This window comes from Cottoperca gobio, chromosome 15, assembly GCF_900634415.1.
Source record: "Cottoperca gobio chromosome 15, fCotGob3.1, whole genome shotgun sequence".
NCBI classification, from domain to species: domain Eukaryota; kingdom Metazoa; phylum Chordata; class Actinopteri; order Perciformes; family Bovichtidae; genus Cottoperca; species Cottoperca gobio.
Window position 1 is genome coordinate 12,875,657 of NC_041369.1, and position 22,275 is coordinate 12,897,931.

The 22,275-nt window shown below is 42.5% G+C and overlaps 1 protein-coding gene across 1 annotated transcript in view; it reads left to right on the plus strand.

Annotated features, from left to right (window-relative positions):
- The window catches only part of ptpn20 (protein tyrosine phosphatase non-receptor type 20), a 25,200-nt gene extending 10,477 nt beyond the window's left edge, over positions 1 to 14,723 (plus strand). The window contains 24 exon segments of the mRNA XM_029449881.1: positions 168 to 261; positions 892 to 977; positions 1,519 to 1,690; positions 2,231 to 2,442; positions 2,970 to 3,068; positions 3,171 to 3,691; positions 3,898 to 4,510; positions 4,935 to 5,105; positions 5,209 to 5,383; positions 5,468 to 5,678; positions 5,768 to 5,805; positions 6,099 to 6,184; positions 6,942 to 7,004; positions 7,416 to 7,577; positions 7,651 to 7,900; positions 8,275 to 8,381; positions 8,531 to 8,613; positions 9,069 to 9,208; positions 9,310 to 9,458; positions 9,777 to 9,867; positions 11,194 to 11,528; positions 11,647 to 11,862; positions 12,400 to 12,462; positions 12,561 to 14,723. Coding sequence (XP_029305741.1) covers positions 168 to 261; positions 892 to 977; positions 1,519 to 1,690; positions 2,231 to 2,442; positions 2,970 to 3,068; positions 3,171 to 3,691; positions 3,898 to 4,510; positions 4,935 to 5,105; positions 5,209 to 5,383; positions 5,468 to 5,678; positions 5,768 to 5,805; positions 6,099 to 6,184; positions 6,942 to 7,004; positions 7,416 to 7,577; positions 7,651 to 7,900; positions 8,275 to 8,381; positions 8,531 to 8,613; positions 9,069 to 9,208; positions 9,310 to 9,458; positions 9,777 to 9,867; positions 11,194 to 11,528; positions 11,647 to 11,862; positions 12,400 to 12,462; positions 12,561 to 12,671 — 4,248 coding nt within the window. The 3' untranslated portion in view covers positions 12,672 to 14,723.
- The last annotated feature ends 7,552 nt before the right edge of the window (positions 14,724 to 22,275 follow it).

Below are 22,275 nucleotides of genomic sequence, written 5' to 3' on the forward strand. Positions count from 1 at the left end.
CACCCAGCGAAAAATTATGCAGTGTAATACAACAGTCCTGCAATAATATATAGCCAACAAGCTACAATGCACAGTAACTTGGAGCCCTTTACGCTGAGTCAGTGTACGTTTCTCGGGTTATTTGAGGTCTGAGACATTGATTAATTACTTCTCGCTTTTGCCAAAAGGGAGGAATAAACACCAATGTGCGATATGGAGGCATCTACATCAAGAGTCTGGTTCTTGGAGGTGCTGCAGAGCAGGACGGGCGCATTCAGATCGGTAATCTTTTTATTTGTCATTTCAATATGTGGCTGCCTGAAACACAAAAGGTTGTGTGAACGTTTGATTTTGTGTCAGATGTTCACTAAACTTCTGATTAAATGGGGGAAATAGTAACAAAAGTCATTGTCATTTATTTGCAATTTGTCATCTGTGAAATGTTTTCTTTCACAATGTCTTCCCTTTGCATCATCATCATCATCATCATCATCATCGAAGGATATGATGAAAACATTGTGAAATATATGCCACGTTCGCCTCAGATGTCACACTTTTTGTTAGCTGGGGGGGGGGGGGGGGGGGGGGGAGGGTTGTCAACTACTTTAAACAAAATATTAAATAACTGAGTGTGGATTGAAAACCAGGCCCTATGAGGTGAAAGGTGAAAGGTGAAAGTTCTAACCCTGTAAGCATATTAGTGTGCCACTGAGGCCACTGAGGCCACTGAGGCCACTGAGGCCACTGAGGCCACTGAGGCCACTGAGGCCACCGTGTCTGCTTGGTTCATGCTTCAGTAAGCAGAAACGACTGTTAGATTTGTTGACATGCCCATCATCCACACGCACACACAAACCGTTTATGTATTGATGTTGCTAATGATGATGAGATTTGTGTTTGTGCATATGACAGGTGACAGACTGCTGGAGGTTGATGGGTCCAACCTGAGGGGCGTGACTCACCCCCAAGCTGTCGAGTGCCTGAAGGGGACTGGGGAGGTATACACAGACACACACACACGCACCCACACACATGCACTTGCAGTAAAACACAATTACACACAAACATTCTTTCTCTTTTGCTGATATGATTGCACTAATATCAGAACAATATGACAATATGTACTCTCCAGAAAAAAATCAGCGTTAACAACATATGTGTACGTTCAGCGTCAATGTTACCAGAGTCGAGGGTTCGGGTCCTATTTTCTATCTATTTCCTTAAACCATGATGACAATCCTTCCCTAACCTTAATGAAGCAGTTTTAGTTGCCTTATCTGAGCTCATTTGAGTTGTTTTGGAGTACCCCATTATATCATTTAGTGGCAGTTGTTGGACCCATAATACCTTATCTACTGATCAAGAGATCTACAATAGCTTTTGCAATCCACTCCATTCAGAGCTGATTGTGAACATGTACAGAAAAAAGCACAGGAGCTGGTAAGACTACATTATTCTCTGTACCACGGCGCTGCATGTTGAAGTATGAACTACTGAACGTATAAAGGGGTTGTATATGTGCATCTTTTTTCCTCGTAGGTGGTGAATCTGCTATTGGAAAGGGAACCAACAATAATCTTGGAGCCCAGACCTGACTCACCCTGCCCCCTCTTGGCCCACAGTTCATCACATTCACAGCCCCCTAGGACTGAAGTCTCCATGGAAACGACCTTGAGTGGTCGACCCAAGGACTACAGCTTTGTGACTGATGGTGAGAGGCGAGAAGAAGGGGCACATAGGCTCACATAGTAGTAAAAAAAAAAAAAAAAGGTAGACAGTGTCAGACACACACACACACACACACACACACACACACACACACACACAGACACACACACACACACAAACACACACACACTTGCACACATGGCCCAGAGGTGACTGTGAGTCATCTGACAGCTACATTGTGGTTGCTGTCAGAGTAATCCTGGGCTGACGCTCCCTCAGTCCCCCGAGACAGCATGCACTGAAACCTTGAAGCTGCCTGTTCACTGCCTGAGCTTAGTTAAAGGGACAGTTCCTCATCGCTACAAAGTCTTTCTTTTTCTGAAAGAAATGTGAAGCAAAATGCGAAAGAAACAATTGTCTGCTTGTTCAGATTTTGTCCTTGGAGAACATATGTGGCTTGGATTGATAAACATTGTTTGTTCTTTAACCACAATGTACCAAATCACAGCCTACATTACAGATTAAAGATTACACAACACACATTAATGCTCTAAGATTCCCCTCCGTCTCCTCTTATTCCTAGAAAACACACGTGAAGTGGTGCTGAAAAAGAGTTTGTCTGGCCTCGGCTTCAGCTTTAATATCTCGCAGCTGCAGTCGGGGCCAGACCGGGGCAGCGTGGTCCGCATCAAACGTCTGTTCCCGGGTCAACCAGCGCTAGAGAGTGGCCTTCTGCAAGCTGGAGATGTCATTCTGTCTGTCAACAAAGAGCCTGTCAAGGACCTCTCTTACCAGGTAGTTTTAATATGATCCTTAATCCTTACATATATAAAACAGTGAATTAATAACCAGTGAATTTCCACATTCCTAAATAGAAATAGTTTGCTGCATGTAAGTGGTTTTGTTTTGGTTGTAGTTTTGTGGGACATAAAAAAGTGGGTGCATAATGTGGTCACATTTGTTAAAGAATAGACATATTATATAATAGCTGCTGACCACAGCCTAAAGTGTTCAGACTTTGTTCCCTAATGAGTGTACGGGCAGTGCACTAGTGACCCTGCTCTTTCTTAAGATCTCGGCCACGTCATTGGTCCGCTAATCCTTTAATCTCATACCACCCAAAATAGCAAGCTGGTTGTGTCATAGTGTTTGATGTGTCATGTAATCTTGCGTGTACTGCCATGGAGTTACAATGGCATTCACACAGGTGAATCTAAACATGCAACAATTAAAAAGATTTTCACATTTTGAGAATCTCTAAAGTTGTCTCTCAACGTTCATGCACCAACACACACATTTGTTTTCATTTGTGGTTGTTTCAGAGAGTTTTGTTCCTGCTACGTGGAGCTCCAACTGAAGTTCATCTGCTGATCTGCCGACCAGGTCCTGGAGAGCTGTATGATGTGGATGACAACACACTGGTGAGCTCACACGCACACATGTGCACATATAAATAAGTACATATAGAAAAGTTAGACTCAGTAATCCTGACAGACTGTCTTACGTCATGTCTGACTATGTAGACTCCTGCATTCTTCCGTGAGGTTCGATCTCGGTCTCTGGACATCCGACTAGGAGAGGACTACAGCCAGCTCCTCAGGTTCCAATATGAATCTATGATATCTGCCCGGAAGCAGGCCCCCACCCCTGAGGAAGATCTGACAAACACAGCAGAGGAAAGCCAAGATCCTCCTGCAGCTCCAGCACTCCCGGAGACACAAGAGAGTCTTGACGGTAAAGTGCATGCACACCAGACTCCTCCATCTCGTCCTCGCTCACCCCCGTCGCCAACCTCACCTATATCACCTCCTTCACCTGTCTCGCCAGCCTCACCTGCATCCCCAGCATCACCTGGCTGTGGCTCTCCACTGGCTCAACCAAACTCACAACCAACCACTGGGACACAAGACGAAGAACAGGAAGTTGAAGCAAAGAAGAAGAACAAGGGCGGGGAAGAGGAAGAGGAGGTTGTAACGACAACAAGCTCAACTGTGATGCTTATGGATGTGTGTCCCAAGGCTGGTTCGAAATACAAATATGCAAGGTAATGTAGCAGATGTAGCCACACATGAAAACTGTTACATATTGCTACATTACACAATAATAGAAATGTTTGTATCAATTATTGTCATTGTCATATCATTGTGCTTATTCATTGACCAAGAGACATTTGAAGTGTTTAATTAGTTTCAGTTTCATGCATATTTCCATGTACATGTTATACTGTATGTACTGTCTGTTCATCTACAGTGGAGTCAGAGAGGAGGCAGATGGAAGTGTGACTTATTGCCTGATGGGAAATGGACTGACTATCATGGCAGATGAAGAGTACCTGACCATCAGCTCCACACTGGAGTCTCCTCACAGCCTTCCCTCCACTCACACTCCAACAACCACCGTCACAGGCCTCCACTCTCACACCTCCAAGAGGTCCTCTAGTTTCAGCTCTCAGAATCCGAGCCTCGGTCCTCACATGCCCACTACCAACATCTCGCCCCTCAGCCGCTCGTCTGACAGCCCGACCACTTGCTCCCTGTCCCGCTCATCCCAGCCACTCACAACGCAGCCACCAAAAGCCAAGCACCCCCCGATCCAGCAGGAGCTTCTTCCAAGTCACTCCAAAGCCATCACTAAGAATAGTAGGTCTATGGTGCCTCCACCACGGCCTCCTGCTCCACCATCGTTCCCCATCACATCCCAGGTCGTCCCCTCTGTGCCACCCTGTGCCAGTCCGCCTGCCCCAACGACGCAGCCCCCTCCTGCGCAGAGCCACACACAGCCCAAGGAAGAGCCGGAGAAGAGAGAATACAAGGATTATGATTATGAAGAGACTGAGGAGGAGGAGGAAGAGAGTCGAAGAAAGGCAAGTTTGGGATGTTTTGTGTTCCTGCCTCACTTTTTCTAACTTAAACACAATTCAAAACATTTCCAGGGACTTCCCTAAATATATCCGTAATAATATAATTGTGCTGGTTATTTTGCAGGTTAAAAAAATCTATTTAAAACTTTTACTAGGACATTTTTAAATTATTTTTTACATGCAATATTTGTATTATAAAGCCATTATATAATACATTTAACAAACAAGCGACAAACAATTAACAATTAAACAAGATTTCAGCCATTTCTATATTTTATTTTTATTTATTTGTCCACAGGGTTCCCAAAAGTCAACAAAGTGTTTGCTTTTAAGCTTAAACATGAAAATTATGTCTTGGTGTTAAAGTTATTTGGAGAATATCTGCAGCTATTAAATAGATGAATTGACATTTATTTTTGCCTGTCAGGGATTTGTTAAAGAGTTTGAGCTGACAGTGGTTCTGACCAAGTCCAGGAGTGGAAGCTTTGGTTTCACCATCACTCGAAGCAAGCTGGACAACTGCTACTACATACAGGAAATACTGGACAACCCGGCCAAGGCAGATGGACGACTCAGGGCAGGCGACAGGCTCATCACGGTACAGCACAAACGCACACATCCTGCACATTTAAAAACATTTACAAACATTATTTTGGTCGTTTCTGTGCCGCTCAAGTTGACAAGTTGTCATTTGTTTCCAGGTAAATGGACATGATGTTACCAGTGTGGCAGATGATGTTGCCATGACGATTCTCAGGTCAACCCCGAGAAGACTGAATATGACCCTGGGCAGGGCCGTTACCAACCTGGTGGCCCCGCCGTCCTGTGACAGCCTGCCTGATGTAGTTCTCTACAAGACACCGTCAGGACAGCTGGGTACATATTATCACACACTTTGCAGACACAAGGCACATCACCAGTGTTGTTTGACTGTATTTACTCTGTGTGTGCCCTCTTCAGGTATAAAGCTGACAGGAGGCATCGGCAGCAAATGGCAGGGCATCTACTGTCTGCAGGTGGTGCCAGGCTCCCCGGCCAGCGAGGAGGGCAGCGTCCAACCCAATGACAAGATCCTCTACATCTGTGGCAGGTGCACCCTGGGAATGACCCTGGAGGATGCAGTCAAAGCCTGCGAGATCGCCCCTCGTAAAGTGAAGCTTAAAATCTTCAGGTACGTGCCCTCCCAGTTGAGAGAGATAGACGCTGAAGTTGGTTTGTTTTTGTTTCTTTGAATGACTCTACTTTTTGTGTCTGTCACAGAGAGGAAACACCAGTGAACCCCAAGGCTAAGTGGAACGGTAAGGGCTTGTGAAGGATTCACGGGAAGGGGTCACCTGCTTGAGTTAACCCAAGAACACATACACAGGATAGTTTTGTTGTTATATGCTCTGATGGATTGCCTAGAAACCAGATATGTTTCTGCTCAACTGAACAACGATAAATTCAATGATTACCACAAAGTGTTGTGAGTTCTTCTAAAGGTAGTTAGGCTTTTTTTATGACTTAGCACCTGTAATGCAAAATAATTGTTTCATTGTCAATCTGTGGCGGTGCAATTCTATACGTTTAACTATACGTGTTTCTTGTGTAGGTCTGTTTGACTGGAAAAAGGACAAGAAGTTCTTTCCTCGTCTTGAAGAACCCATCTCTCCGGATAGAGACTCTCCGACCGAAGATAGGTGAGTGCTTTCTCCTCCTCCGGTCACATGTTCTATCAGCACCATAACTGCTTCCCTTTCACCCTTTTGCTTGTTGCTCTTTTGTCTGGGTGAAGCCGGAGCTCGGTGCTGAAAGATAGTTCTCTTTGCAGCTGTGTGTGTGTGTGTGTGTGTGTGTGTGTGTGTGTGTGTGTGTGTGTGTGTGTGTGTGTGTGTGTGTGTGTGTGTGTGATCTGAACGCTGACAGACAGATCCTGGGCTCTCACAGCAGGATTAATAATTAGCAAGCCTCAGGCCCTCCACTGGTGTATTGGACAGCAGGACTGCAGCCATCACACACACCCACACACACACATGCACAGACAGTGCCATACAGCCAGTGGTCTACAGGGCAGTTAGCTCAGTTGCCTGGTGACGGTGCATGCAGCGGTAAGGGACAGTGGAGAGGGTCAGTCTGAAAAGACCAGCCTTGTTCACCTGTCATAGAAGAGACGTACCCATCAACACTTCTCTCAAAATGGCCGAAGAGGTGGGAGGTTGGTGTGTGTTGTTTTTTTCTGTGTGTCTGTTACGGAAATTTCATTGGCTGAACATGGTGGATGGAAATTGGTACAGAGGGGAAGTTCCACTGTTGGCTCAGGGCCGAGCTCTAGACGTTTCCCTTTATTTAGCTTTTAAAGCCTTGATCAATATTAATTGTTTACCTCATCATTGTTGATGCAATAACTGGAATCGTTTTGTCTGCTGATTCATTGATAACTCTTATCATTTTTTCAGCTGAAGCTGTGTGTAGGACTCCTGGAAATGTCAGATGTCTCTCTCTCACACAAGAACACGGTGTAAGTTTGTGAACATATTATTTATCTTTGTCTAAAAGTTCATTCTTTCAGGTGTACCGCTTCATTTTTGTTCCCTCTTGCAAGCTCTCTTTTTCTTTAACTGCACATCTTTTGAAGTGTGTGTTGAAACACTCACTGTAACATGAGTCTACTGTCTGTCAATCTGTGAATGTATTCTCCGCTGGGGGGGGTCGCTGTCTGTGTGTGTGTGTGTGTGTGTGTGTGTGTGTGTGTGTGTGTGTGTGTGTGTGTGTGTGTGTGTGTCTGTGTGTGTGTCTGTGTGTGTCTGTCAGGCTTTCTTTGCACCTGAGTCATGTATTAACAATAGAATGGCATTGTTCTGCAGAACCTAAAGTATACCTGTGAATACAGCGGATGAAAATTACTTATTACAAATTCTTTTTCCTTTAGAGTTGCATCATGCAAGTGGAGTTCACAAAAGCAGAAGGAGGAGGCCTTGGCTTTGCTTTAATTGGGGGAACTAATGGCAGCATGCTCAGAGTGAAAGACATCTGCTCTGGTGGAGTAGCTGAGCAGGACGGTCGGCTGAGAGTGGGAGATATTCTATTAGAGGTAAAAAGAAAACTATCATACACCTTGACTGTAGTGGAGAAAAAACCCTGATGTTCACCTTTATGTATTCTAGGTGAATAGTGTGATTGTGTCCGGGCTGAGCTACAGTAAGGTGGTGGATATCCTGCGTAAAGCTGAAGGCACTGTACAGCTCACCATCTGCAGAGACATCCTACCCCTATCCTACTGCGACTCACCTCCACCGCCCAACATGTCCACTCACACTGAAGCTATTTTAGCCGAGCAGCCGGCTCCCGTGCCCAGCCATGATACCTGTTCCTCGCCTGACGTCATGCTGAATAAGCCAGTGGAGCGCCCGCCTGGTACAACTGTCTTTCCTTTTATCATGGATTTTTCTTTAAGGATAATTTTGCTCTAACAAAGAGCTGTGTGAGCTGCAAAAAGAGAAAACTTCACTGCATAAAGACTCAACTTCAGAAGTAAAATAAAGAAACTTAAGTTTTGACCTGGTAAAAAAAAAAAAAGAAATTGCAAAACTGTATACTCATACTTAACTATTAGGACTAAAGTATACCCTAAAAATACTTTTTCAAGCTACATAAAATAAATTATAAACTCAAATGTTGTGTCTTTTAAATGCATTCAAAGACTTGTAACATTTTAAGCTTGACTTGCAATTTCCTTTTGAAGACTTGGATTAAGAAACAGCCCTGACTAATTATATTGTGTGTTTCAGAGGCGACTTCAGACCCTGTGGTCAATGAAGCTGGTGTGTTCGTTACCTCACCCCCGCCTCCACCACGCCGACTGACTATCGTAACAGATGACATTTCAATTTCGCAGGTAACATGCACACTAACAAGTACATGAGCTATAGTGAAGTAATTATGATGTAAACGTCTGTTTAACGTAAATCACACACCTCCTTAACTCTTTACTAACATCTACCACTAACATCTGTTGCCTCCTCTGGCTACTTGTCTCTGGAGCAGGAGAGCTGTAACAGCACCCCTTCTCATCAAGCTTGCTGCCCACCCCTCAATGTCTCTGACATTTTGCATGGAGCTTCTGACAGGTAGTAACTTCCCAAACTACTCTCCTCTTTTATTGTATACTTATTTCCTCCCCTTCTTCTTCCTCCTCCTCCTCCTCCTCCTCCTCCTCCTCCTCCTCCTCCTCCTGCTTCTTCTTTTGTTTTGGTCTGCTAGAGTTCCACTGTTAATCACAAGGAGGCAGCAGAGAGCAATAAATAGATGCAGCACCCTGGGATGAATGCTGTTGCTTAATTAAGGGCTGTGGACCCCAATGAGACAAACAATAGTGTAACAGTTAGGAAGTGTATAGTACTATTTCCTGTAGCCTCACAACAAGACGTATGGCAGAAGTATAAAGATATTTTAGCCTCTTGTCTATACTGTATTTTAGGTGGAAAAGACGCAGGGAAAGGAAGCTCAGCCTTGCATGATTTCATCCCCTCCTACCGAAGAGTAAAAATGGTCTGGTCTCACCCCTGCCCCCTGACTCCCCCAGGAAACAAATTGTGACCAAACTTTTGGACCGGTCCTGCAAAGACATCCGGAAAACCCAGTCAGACGGCTGGAGCAGCGAAGAAGAAGATGATGATGATGTGTTTGACAACAAAGGTCGGGAAATGACCTCATCCCAAACAGGTGTTTATTCCTCTACTCTTGTGCTGATGTGTGAAAATTGTATCTATGCTGAGCCATACTAGCAACTCTTGTCCACATTTCTTCTTTTTTTCTTTCCTCAGGCCCACCCATAGTATCAGAGGAGGAACTGGCCAGTTTGGCGCTCATTAGTCCCTCTAAGACCAGCCAGTATTCAGGCTGCAGGGTCAAAGCTCTCATCCATATTCTGCAGCATCAACTGGACCAGCAGGAAGCAGTCAAAGAGTTCATGGTGTGTATGTGTTAGGGACCAAATAGTTACTTAATAGTACAATGTATTTACAGATCTGTGTCATTTATAGTTGTAAAATTGCCTTAACAAAGAGTAAAATCACACATGTGCCTTTTAGCCTTTTCCCACATTGATCCTGCCATAAGAACTATACAAATAATAAATATAATATATATAATATAACTAAGAATATAATGTATACTGCATTGTGACACGTCAAGAAATAAATGTGCAGACACAGACATAGATACTTCGTCATTATTAACACATGATGCACTATTTTAAGTGTTTACATTTCCTTTTTGGTGTTCATTTCAGGCTCTGGAGCATCTGAAGCCTTCTGACAACTGTCTGGTGGGAAAAGCCCCCGAGAACAGAGATAAGAACCGCTACCGAGACATCCTACCCTGTAAGTCTGAAAAACAACTTTGACTTTCTGCTGGCAGAATCTACACTTTCACTTTCTCCATTTGTTCAAACCCCTGCGCTTCCTTTTATGTTCCCCTCTTGGACTTTTTTTATTAGTGAGCTGAAGCTTGTAAAAGCTTGATACTCGCAGACTTGGCATTTATAGCAGAGCCTGTTTGTTAGTTTTCTTTGCCGCTCATTTTAAGCTAATTGTAAGGTCATTACTGAAGGGAGTGGGGATGTTTGTTTACAACACTTGTCTGCGCAACAAATCAATTCCTACATTAGTATCAATAACTCACTGGAGCCGCACTTATAATCTCCTCGGAGTCAGCCAAGTATGTGATGATGAAGATGATGCCATTCGTTACCAACTTTGTAATTATCTGAGATTTATATTTTTAATAAATGAAGAGGCATCAGGGGAAGTAATATTACAAGCTGTTTTATTAATATGAATTTCAAGAGGTAGATACTGAGAGACAGGATGAAAGAAAAAAACACCAAAGACAAGAAAAGTGTGTGTGTGCGCGTGTGTGTGTGCGTGTGTGTGTGCGCGTGTGTGTGCGCGTGTGTGTGCGCGTGTGTGTGCGCTCGCGTGTGTGTGCGCGTGTGTGTGCGTGTGTGTGCGCGTGTGTGTGCACCTTAATGATATTAAAGAATGTGAAAAAGCTGGAAAACACACGCACACTCAAATGCACACGAACACATACAGAAGCGTTTACTTCTCCAGTCCTCAGTGTTTTGGGGTGAAAGGTTCAGAGTTGAAATGAATGAGCGTGATGAAAAGGATAAAGAGCCCCAGTGGAATACCGTAGCTTACCAAATGCCTTGTTGCTCGCTGCCTGTTACAACTGCTGGTTGTGCAAAAAAGTCCAGAAAAAAGGGCATGCTATTTACCGATCCCATCATTTTCTTGTAGCCTTTAACTATCTTATTTAGAAAGTCTGGTTTCCAGTCTGTGTTTTTTTTTTAACTCACAAGCAGGAGGTGGAGGACCTACGCAGAAAATATTCCTAACTGCCTTCATTCTGTCACCCCTCTCATCACTAACAAACTTCTTCACAGCGCTAGTTTGTTGCGTCCGACTCCAGACCTTTAGAGCTGTTTACTTGGCTTTATTTACTGTACACTTACACGTGCTTTACAACAAAACAACAAATTAGCAGTGTTTGTTGTTTGTGACCAAGAAATGGATGGATTTATTTAACATCAGAATGTCTGCCGTTTGTGGGAGGATGCTGCTGGACGTGTCATTAGTTTGTTTCAAGTCATGCAGTGATACATGCAAAACAATTTAGGGTGTGTTTCCCTCTTTCCCGCATAGACGACGAAACCCGTGTTGCCATTGGAGACAACCAGGACTACATCAACGCCAGCTACATCCGCATGCAAGTCGGCGATGAAGAGTTCTTCTACATCTCCTGCCAGGGCCCTCTGCCTTCAACAGTGCCGGCCTTCTGGCAGATGATCTGGGAAAACAAGTCTGACGTCATAGCCATGATGACCCAGGAAGTAGAACGGGGAAGGATCAAATGTCACAAGTACTGGCCAGAGAAGCTGGGCGTGCCTCTGCAAACTGGCAGGTACCAGCTTCACCTGGATAACCAACAGTACCTTGAATACTTCCACATCAAGGTCATCCGCATGGTGGAGACCGAGGTAAGAGATTTGTGAGGAATACCTTCCTGCCTGTCTTGTGTCTGATATTATGGTTTGCGCCAAACTTTTAAAAATTAAGCTTGAATGTGAACAATTCTTAAATGTATTGTTATTCCAGACCGGTGAGACACATTTTGTCCGTCACCTGAAGTTCACACACTGGCCTGACCACGGAGTGCCCAAAAGTTCCGAGCAGCTGGTTCGCTTCATCCGCTACCTGAGGGCGGTGCACCACAAGGGACCAGTTACTGTGCACTGCAGCGCCGGCATCGGACGCTCAGGAGTTCTCATCTGCACTGACGTTATCCTCAGCCTCATTGAGAACGACTTGTCTGTGAGTAGAAGCCATTTTGTTTGGTTAATTCATTAGTTTACCCCACCATTTTTGTATTTTTTGCATGGCAATGTCGGACGGCCTGTCCATCACTTTGGTCCATACTGAAATATCTTTATATATATTAACAATTATCACATGGATAGCCACAACATTTTGTACAGACTTTCATGGTCCCCAAAGGATAGGTCTTACCGACTTTGGTAATCCTCTAGCGCCACGAGTAGGTCGACATTGTTGTTTCTTTAGTTAAATGTGTCAACTGCCTCTATTGTATGGATGGTCGTGACATTTGAATTGTAATAACTTTTGTGATATCCTTTTTTTTTTTGTCTAGTTCCGCTATCAGTTTAAATTTTGAATTAGTCCAATACTTTGATTCATTCTTAAAGACTAATGACATTCCCTTCAGCCTTAGCCTCACCGAGCCTTTTCTTGTTCATTTATTATTGATAGTAGAAAATACATTATCGGCAAAGACTAGTTCAAACACACATGCTGTGGTTGTGCCTAACAACTTTCTGTCTCTTTCTTCAGATTAACGTAAGCGACGTTGTAAAAGAGATGAGACTCCAGCGGCATGGGATGATTCAAAATAAGGTCAGTACCAACAGAGAGGTTAAAGTTCAAAGTTTAAGCTGAAAAAAAAAAAGAAAGACCGTCCTAAAGCTAGACGTGCCTTTTGTCTCTCGTTTCAGGACCAGTACTTCTTCTGCTACAAAGTCTGGTTGGAGGTTTTACAGGGCATTTTACAGCTTCACGGCAACCAATGGCAAACGGAAAGTCCCAGAGACCACAAAGTAGTTTGAATGATCCCACCTCTAGTTCACCTACCTGTAAAGCACAGACTGTGTATGAGTAACCAAGTGCAGTCTATCACAGCATAGACTGGTGATACCTTTTTCTTTGGCTGTAGTCAGTTTAGTTAGCTATAATAAGAAACCTGTACTTCTTCTCTGTTTTGATACTTTGTGTTGAGGAGGCCTATTGTTTAGTTACAATGACTTCAATATTTTTTTGTTTTTTTTGTTCTTGTATGTGCTCTCGGTGCTGTGATTATATCAATTTAATTTAGATCACTGAGGTTGTTTTTGCCTTTTCAGGCTTAGTGATTTGCCTTCTGTCTCTAGCATCTTTTTTAAATTGTGTGTCACTATTTGAATGTATCTCATTTATGTTTCTCCATGTCCTTTCATTTGCAAGTTTTTAACAGTCATATTGCATGGAATTTAAAATCTTGTAATATTCACATCTGTTATCTGGTAGTAATGTCACTAATGTCATCAAAGTGCACAAGTGAACATAAGATCATCATACCAAAGGGAGAATCTGTTTGTAACCTTGGTGAGTAGCATTTGATTAAGCATTGTGTTATCATTTCATTAAGTGCATTTGTACCCTGGAGAAAAGGGCATTAGCAAAAGAACACTATTGATTTTTCAGTTCAACATCTACGGAAATGAAAAGAATCAAGTGCCTTGGAATGACTCACACCGCTTGCTCCACATCGACCCCGAGCCACTTGTCACAAGCGGTCGGGGACGGAGAGCAAGAAACTGATTTGAGAGCACCCGGCGGTGGTTAGATTGAATGTGCAGCTTTCAGTCTGCTTGTGGTCTGAGGTGAATGTTTGGTTGATACAAACCAGAGGAGGATTACATCTCACCTTTCAGTTCAATTGTAATTTAGAAACAATGTGAAGTTTGCACACCGCCTGTCAATCTTTTTTCGTTTGTGGGCCCATTTTATACAAAACACTATCACGTTGAAAGTCTTACTACACATAATCACAACTTGCACATCCTGATACAGATAAAGAATGATTCAACATAACAAATTTTGGGATGAATTCATACATTTTCAATTCACTCTTTTACTCAAATTTGGACGAGGCGTTAACACTAATTATCCGTTTTTTCTAGAATGTACAAAACTGATTTAAATTGTTAGCTGCTGGGCTTTCAGGTGTAATTTGTTATGTGACAACATCCTCTATCTGTATTCCATAGCTATTTTAATACAAACTCAGCCAAAAATGCAAAAAAATATTATGAGGTTTACAAACTTTCCATTTTGCCACCTTAGATGTATTTGATGTACAAAGCAACAGAGCCGCATCTCCGAGTCACGGATCAAAAATGATTCATCGCTGCTGGTTTGAACCTCAACCTTTGGATGTAACTGCTTGTAAGCTTTGTTCTTTTAGCTGCTATCACACAAACACACACAAACACACACACACATACACGCACACACACACGCACACACCAGCTCTCTTATTGCATGCAGACTCTTAAAGTACAGAATTTTGAGCCTGGAGTTTGGCTGAATGACTTGAACATGATCAAAATGTGGAATGTAACAAAGCAATACTCTCCACGAGGAGAGATCAGAATGTCAACCTCTTACCCGATAACATCTTCCAAACTGTTTGGAGCATGTTGGTAAGACACATGCAGTACTGTACCTTTGCCATGTGGATGGCTACGCAGAGCCATCAGCCTCTGTAATGTGTATGCAACATCTTTTCATAAATGCTGGTCGGTTGGTTTCCAGCGATAGATAGGTAACCCTCTGTTATGTGCAAGTTCATGTTCTCTTTGAGATCCTGTTGATATGTTTTCTCCCTCAGATCTTGGAAAAAATTATTATTCTCAAAAAAACTAACAAAAGCACATTTTGCATTCATCTGTGAAAATGCATCTTGTACAGTCAAGCAAGTGCTTATGCAATAGCATTGTGAAATGTATAATAACCCTTAATTGCACAACTGCTTATTTATGCTAAATTAATCTTGTGTCACTGTACCAGCCACTATGTAACCAATAACTGAGAACAATGTAATACCTCTCTCTTTAATTAAAAACTATTCTGAAACTTGTTTGCATGTCATACAACACATTTTACCCCCTGACTCTGAACACAACATAACTCAAGTTGAACAACGGAACAAGAGTGGGCTTTCCCTGACGGCACACACAGAACAGAGAGCCAGAGGCGGCACTAAATCTAATTCCACTGAGCCCCCTCTCCACTTTTACTGCAGGGTATACTCCCTCTCTGGTTTTACTGCAGGGTAAATAAGCTGGTCTCACAGGGGTCTTTGTGACAGCATGGAAACCCCTGGAAACACACTGCACGCTCCGCACACATATAAACCTGATGCTGGGGGGAGCCACGGAGCAGATTTACTCCCTCACCTTCTCTCTCTCGCTCTCTCTGTCTACTCCCACTGCCCTTGGGCACTATCTCTACAACCGCCCCCCTTTAACGCAAACCCCCAGTCACCCACCCTCCTCCCTCCTCTTTCTCCTTGCTCCCCAACTCAGACCTTGTAATTGCTGTAAGTTATGGCAGGAACAACAGCAACGCAGTTATTCAAGGATCATTCCCATTTGCGGTTGTGTCGTTTTATTAAAAAGTTGTCATTTGAATTTCAAACCCTGGGACGAAGGAAGAATTACTGACCGGCTCACTGACTCAAATGTGATATTGAGAGGGTGATAACAATCAATCTGTTGAGATGATAACGGCTGCATTAGAGGAATCTGAGCCTGGACCCTGAATATCTTCAGGGTCTGACAATGTAGCAGGAGGATGTGGAGAGATGGGAACAAAGTTGACGGTAAAGTCATTAACAGAAAGCCGTACAGTTAGAGAACGTGATTTAAAGGTCTGAGGAAGGTGTAGAAATGAGCTCATGTGCTCTCAGTAAATCCTCTTGCTCTCTGCTGGGCTCACAGTGTAACACAGACACAAGCCTGTTTTCTTTTGCTCTGTGAACTGATTAAAAATAGCACTCAAATTATGTGCTGCCGCGAAGTACCTCCACACACACACACACACACACACACACACACACACACACACACACACACACACACACACACACACACACTCCCTCCTAATCTTGGTCCCATCCGCCTTTGCTGTCAAATTTCACCTTGAGCAAGCAACTGCAAGTCTTTGTAAGAGAAAGTGTTGTACAACTTCTGTGTTAAATGTAAAAGAAAAATGTCCCCCAAGTATGACAAATTCACATATATGCAGTATCAACGCAGATAGTCCCGAGCATCACATATTGTTTTATTTCAGCCTGGCATTATAGAGACTTTGGAAGCTTGACTATAATTTAAGATACAAGTTATGTGTGTTAAGATAAGGTGTGGGTGCACACCATGCATTTGTCATAATGATTCCCCTCCCTGAGAGGTATTCAAGGTTTGAAGAGGTTAAGTATGACCCTCCCACAGCAGGTAAGCTCAAGAGAGCTGAAAATTATTACCCTACAGGATGCTTGCAAAACAGGCCCCGTCATAGACCATTTAGACTCTCAGAAAAACACACGGATGAATTCCAGCTCGTGATTTCTGATCGACCCGCAAGATTAAACCTGAGCTGATAAAGGAGAACTGTCAGCTCAGTTCAGAGAGCATTCATGGAGGCTGGAGAACAAGGTTGGTGAAAGTGGGGGTTGACACTGAGATGGCCTCACAGTTGAGAAAATACTCAAATAACGGAGGAAATGACATTCAGCCTTTTGTCGTATCTGTAGTTAACATACCCTTACAGAAAAGCAGATGTTCATGTGAGACAAATTTCACATATAAATAACACACTTTATGACGCATTTACATGCAAATGGGGTTTTCAGATGTTTCCCATTTGTAAGACATGTAAGAACTTCCACTCTTCATAAAGGACGATGATTTTACAAGTTATACGTAAAGTATTACAAGTGATAAAGAATTTCACATGGGATAAATTCACATAAACATATGTGCTTTAAATGTATGTAAATATATTTTTACATTATAATTGTTGCTGTGAAACATGCCTCCGAAACTTTACCTTAGCTAAGAGCTTGTTTTATATTTTTAATTCACTTTCCTTTCATCTCTGTTTTTGGTCTCCACCGACTCGCGTGTAAAATGTATGTTTGTGTAGCTGCCAACTGATCCACTTTGTCATTAACTGTGTCTGAGGTTTGGTGGTTAGGTGGTGTACAGTTGGATTTCAGAGCTATTTTGCTGAAAACAGCTGCCTGCTGCTGCCGACGACAACACTACAACACCAGTGAGAGTGAACCAATACATTGAAAGAGCCGAAAAGCCTTCTTAAAGTTCCCCAAGTGCCCATTATATTACATTACGGATACTTGTTTTCTAGGAAGTGAACTGTCTCCATATTCCAAAAAGTGGTATTTGATTGAGTTTCAGGCCGTAAAATAAATGAGCATTAATGTGTTTTTTCTGAGTTGTTGTGCCCTTTGTAAGTCGACCCCACAGGCTCCTCTGTGATGACAGCCCACAGACACAGACACAGAGAGCCATTCATCCCCTCTCTGAGCAGAATGTCACTTTTGTGGCTTTCCAGACTTTCAAAAACCACAGACTTGTCAAAGGAAGCCGATTATGATTACGGTCTCTTCTTGTATGTTCACTTGTAATTATCTTAAGTTGGTTATGTAAAGGGTTAGCTGGGCTCACCATTGGGTTTTCTGTGGTGAGCTGTAAGTGGGGTCTAGAATTACATCCAGTGGTGCTTTGTGAAAAGGGTTATATTTTCTGTGGGTTATGAGTTAATAGTGAATTTGTGTCATTCACTCGATTGTCTGTCTGGTGAAACTATAAAACATACAACACAAACAGGCAAAGCAATCTGTCACTTAACTGGTTTTCAAGTAAATACCAAGTAATACCAGGGCCAGAATAACCAACAACAATACTAATACCAATGCTTATTATTTTAATGAAACACTAATAAAGAAATCATGTAGGAGAGGTCCATGTGAGGGCCCATTTACATTACCACCAAGCATCTATTTTAAATGTTCTTTGTTAAATTAAATATCATTTAGATTCAAAATATAAAGGTTATATAGGATTTTGTTTGCAATTGTTTGCTACATAACACACAAATAAGGTCTCATTGTAAGATTATTTTGCTTTCAATCCCCAAAGAAGACCTTGTTTTATGTAAACTGGATAAAGGAAAGACATCGCCCTGTATGTAAAAGTGTTCGCTGACTGTGGCGTAAACTCCAGGTCCTGATAATGTTAGGACGCAGCAGAAGGATGCAGTCCATTGCGGCTCTTTTTGTCTAAAATAAGACATCAGCCTGCTATTGATTTATTATAATCACACAACTACATGTATATCAGAGGTAAATAGCAACAGAGTTATTTATTTATCCCTCTCAAAGCATGTAGAAGTTATACAAAATGTATTTTCTGTGTTTGGTTTGGTTGTGTGCTCCGGAGTCCATCGACAGAACTGAGGAAAGGCGTTTTTCCACGACCATAATTTGCTACAATTATTATGTGACCTCCCCAAGCAGCCAGAGTAAATGAGCACTTGTCAATGGGCATACACTTTGGTTTTGCTGATGCTCTGTACACAAGGGAACAACAGTATGGGACTCAAGAGGATTACCTAACTAAAAATAAATAAAGTTAAAAATAGATGAATGAGATGCTTGACGGTGGCTGTTAAACCTTAAAAAAACACTTAATCACGTGATAGGGATATCTGATTAAATGGAGGATGAATAGCGCTACAAAAATTGCAGTCTGCAGCAAAAGGCCCTCTTTGTGAACTGAATGGTCTGTGTCACTGAGTGGCAAGGACGATCTTCTCTTTGTCAAACTCCCTCCTAAATCACGCGCCACATCAGAGCAAGGTTGATTAACACCTGCTTTCAATTAAGTGACTTTCTCATCAAGCTCTGGTTGGACACAGAAAAAAAAAAGCCTCACGCCTCGTCACGTCGAAGATGTTCCTGAATTAGAAAGCTATTAAATCAGAGGAGCAGACGCACGCCATTGCGAGGGGCGTCGTTTATCTTCATTTGAGCGGGTCCTCCATGATCATCTCCACAGGGGCGGCTAATTGAAAAAGGGCTTCAGAAATGCGATTGTTAGCAGCGATAATAATTTATTACTCTCAGCTTGTGGAGTCCTGGGAGTCATTTGTATTCATTAGTGTAAATTCAAATTATGTTTGCGATTAAAATGTGACTTTGACAGGCAGAGGGGCCTCAGACGGGGACAGGCGCTGATGAGACCTTTGCTCCGGGTCACTGCCTCCCACATTCGCCTCCTACTAAATACGAAGCGGAGAAACCTTCTTTGCCTTACCACTATCAATCTGTGTCTGATTCAAGTTGAGACGTTAGCCTTGATGGCCTCTACTTACACTTAGTAAAAAATGAACCTACCTTCTGAAAGACAATACCAATCAGATGCAGGATAAGACACGGGTGCTACCCAGTAAAGAGTCATTCTTCTCTTTTCTCTTTTATTTAGCCGGTAGTCGCTCTTATCAGCGGGAGTGCAGGTTATTATTTGTCATGCCTGACTAATATTGACCAAGCTTTTCTTTAAATGTCAGGCAGTGATTTCTTTGACATCCAAGAGATGGCAGTTAAGTAGGTCAGTGTCATTGTGATGAACATCAACCATGGCGGGTCACTGACTGGGCTGCTCCTCCACTTGCCCGCCTGTCACAAACCACTGAGCCAGAGGAGGCAAACGAGCTGAGTGCTCCTTTATTGAAGCCTGGTAAATTACTCCAATACAGGCTGTCACCACGTAAAGTGAGGAACTTTATCAGATGTACACTGCCAAAGGTCATATTTTATTGACCTGACAGGTCGCTGGCGGGGGCCTGCTGGAAAGGGTGGCAAGGCTGGAGCAAAGGCTGATGGTTACGGGCTGTTTGTGTTGGATATGAAAATGTCAAACACGGCAGGTTGGAAGAAAGAACAGCTTTGATTTTTCTCTCTGCATTTCTTATGAACTCAAGCCAAATGCAAATGTTCTATGTTAGTAAAGGTTTAAGTCTGCAGAAGTGATGGTGCAGATATTTAAACATGTGGGAATAAAACTTTGCATTGAACATGTCTACGTCCAATATAAATATAAATATGCATTTTATTTATTGTCCACCGTTGTATTAATTATACAAATTGTGAGTGCAAAATGTATGCACTAAAATCAAGCAATCAAACAAAAAGTCCATGGCATGGACGCTTCTAAGTCACAAAATGTGTTGCAATTACAATTGTCCAACACCTGACACTAATGATGATGATGATCCATAAGTGTCCAAATTCTTAATGCAATGCTCACTCTAGACTAATATTTAGTGTGTATTATATGTGAAGTGAATGAGTAAAGTGATTTGGAACAAATTCCATATTTCACATTTCTGTAAAAACCTTTATTTAAACACTAACCATGTTACTTCACATGTCTCATATAATTACAGCCGTCTATGGCTGTATGATTATGTTTCAGTTGGTGGGGATACCAGTAGATGGAGCTAAGCAGCCTGACTGTCATTACATTACAACACCTTTTTTGTTAGATATTTGTTAGATGTAACAATCATTCTTCACAAACAAAGGATGATTGTAATTTTTGCAATGATCCTTTAAATAGCTGTGTGTTAAGGGTCCTTATCAGCCTACGTACACAACAACTCACTATGATTCATCATAACTCTGAGACATCCTCGGCGGACATAGGGCCTACAGAGAGGCATCCATCCCCTTCCTAAAGCTCTGCAGCATGAAAACAGATTTCCTCTCTCAATTACGCATGAATCACACACTTTAAAACGTCATACATTTTTAAGCAAACATGGGAAACATGCAAACATACTCACACACACACACTCACTCACACACACCAGTATACCTGTGGAAAATCCCAGAGTTTCCTTCTGACCCTGGTCCACACTTGACACGGGGACAGGAGCACCAGCTTACATCAATGGAGCTTTTCTCTTAGTTGGAGGGAAACCTCATACACACCGCGTGCAAGGAAACACACTAACAGGGCAACCCCCTCACACACTCCCACGCTCCAGCCTTCTTTAAATGTCAGACCGTGGGAGAGAGGGTTTATCTTGGAGCAGTATGGTATTTTTACACCTTTCGTTACTGCCTGTCTCACACGCACACACACACACACACACACACACACGCACACACACACACACACGCACACACACACACACACACACACACACACACACACACACACACACACACACACACACACACACTGAGATCTTCCAACACTGCCCACTAATGAAGGGCAAACCTTGGCCTTGGTGCGCTACCTCAATGTGCATAACGCTAAAATACCAAAACATTTCAACATTTATGCTCTGAGACAAAGTTTAACCAAATATCAAGATCGAAGCCAGAGTCCATAATGAAAGGTAACACTACTTGATCATGGCCTGGCCTTTTATTTGGATAGTAAATAATACTAATAATTCATATCATTATGAATCTATGTGTTTCTATATAGCTTTTGTTTTCCACTTGAGGCTGTTATTCCACGTGTTTTGTGTTTGCCATTCGTTATCTGTGTATGTACAGCTTTTCTCTGCTTGTACCATTAGCGAGCTCCATTAGGGGCTCCCTGACTTCCTATGTGTTATACAAACACCTTATCTGGATGCACTCCTGGACGAGAGTGTATATTATGCGACTAGATGGCCTTTCCTCCACGAGTAGTGTTTACCTTGTCTGACGTAGTAATGTTAACTAGGGTTAGCACTAGACTAACTTGCGGGCAAGATCAGCCGAACAGCTATGATGTATAGCCGATTTATTTTAATTGTAAGTAATAAAAATCAAAGGGATAACATAAGCGCATTAGCGTCGCCCCACCACCACTTGCCCTCCTCAGATCCAATGATTGAATTGGATTTTAGAGCACTTGGCGTGTTTAAAACATGTGAACGTAATCAGGGGGCCCACTGTAGAGATCTCAGTGAGAAAACAGGGAGCTCACATCACATTCAAACAGTAAAGATCACTTAGTGCCTGACATTCAAAGATTGTGATGGAGAAAACATGAGTGAGTTACATTTCTTCAAGTTTTATTTATTACTTGAGTTCAGTCAACCTGCAAAGTAGCTGCAATTAAATAGCTAATAGTTGGAATCAAACAAACAGCAAAACAGTTGCCACAATATGAAAAACCTTTATTGTAGAAACTTTGGTTGCATATTTGTTGGATATAATTACACTGGTAAAGCAGAACATGTAATTGGGGACCAACACATTTTCCTCTGCAGTCCTGAGACAATATTCTGTGAATTCAGGTCCCTGCTGCCTTTGGGTTTCCAAACTCTCACTGTCTAGTCCTGAGAATAGAAACAAACTTACAATAAATACAGCGTTGGTGGATTTCTAAATCAGAGTGTTATTTGAGGAGATTTAAAGAGCGTCAGTGCTTTTCTTGTGTCTATCTCTTCCACATCAATGTCTTTGATGTGTTTCGCTTCAGTGCACGTTACAGTGTTTTCCTCTTACCTGTCTTTTGTAGAACAGGATGTAGGAGGTTTTTTCCCGCTGATTACACACTGAGTCGCCGCTAGTTTCCGTGACCT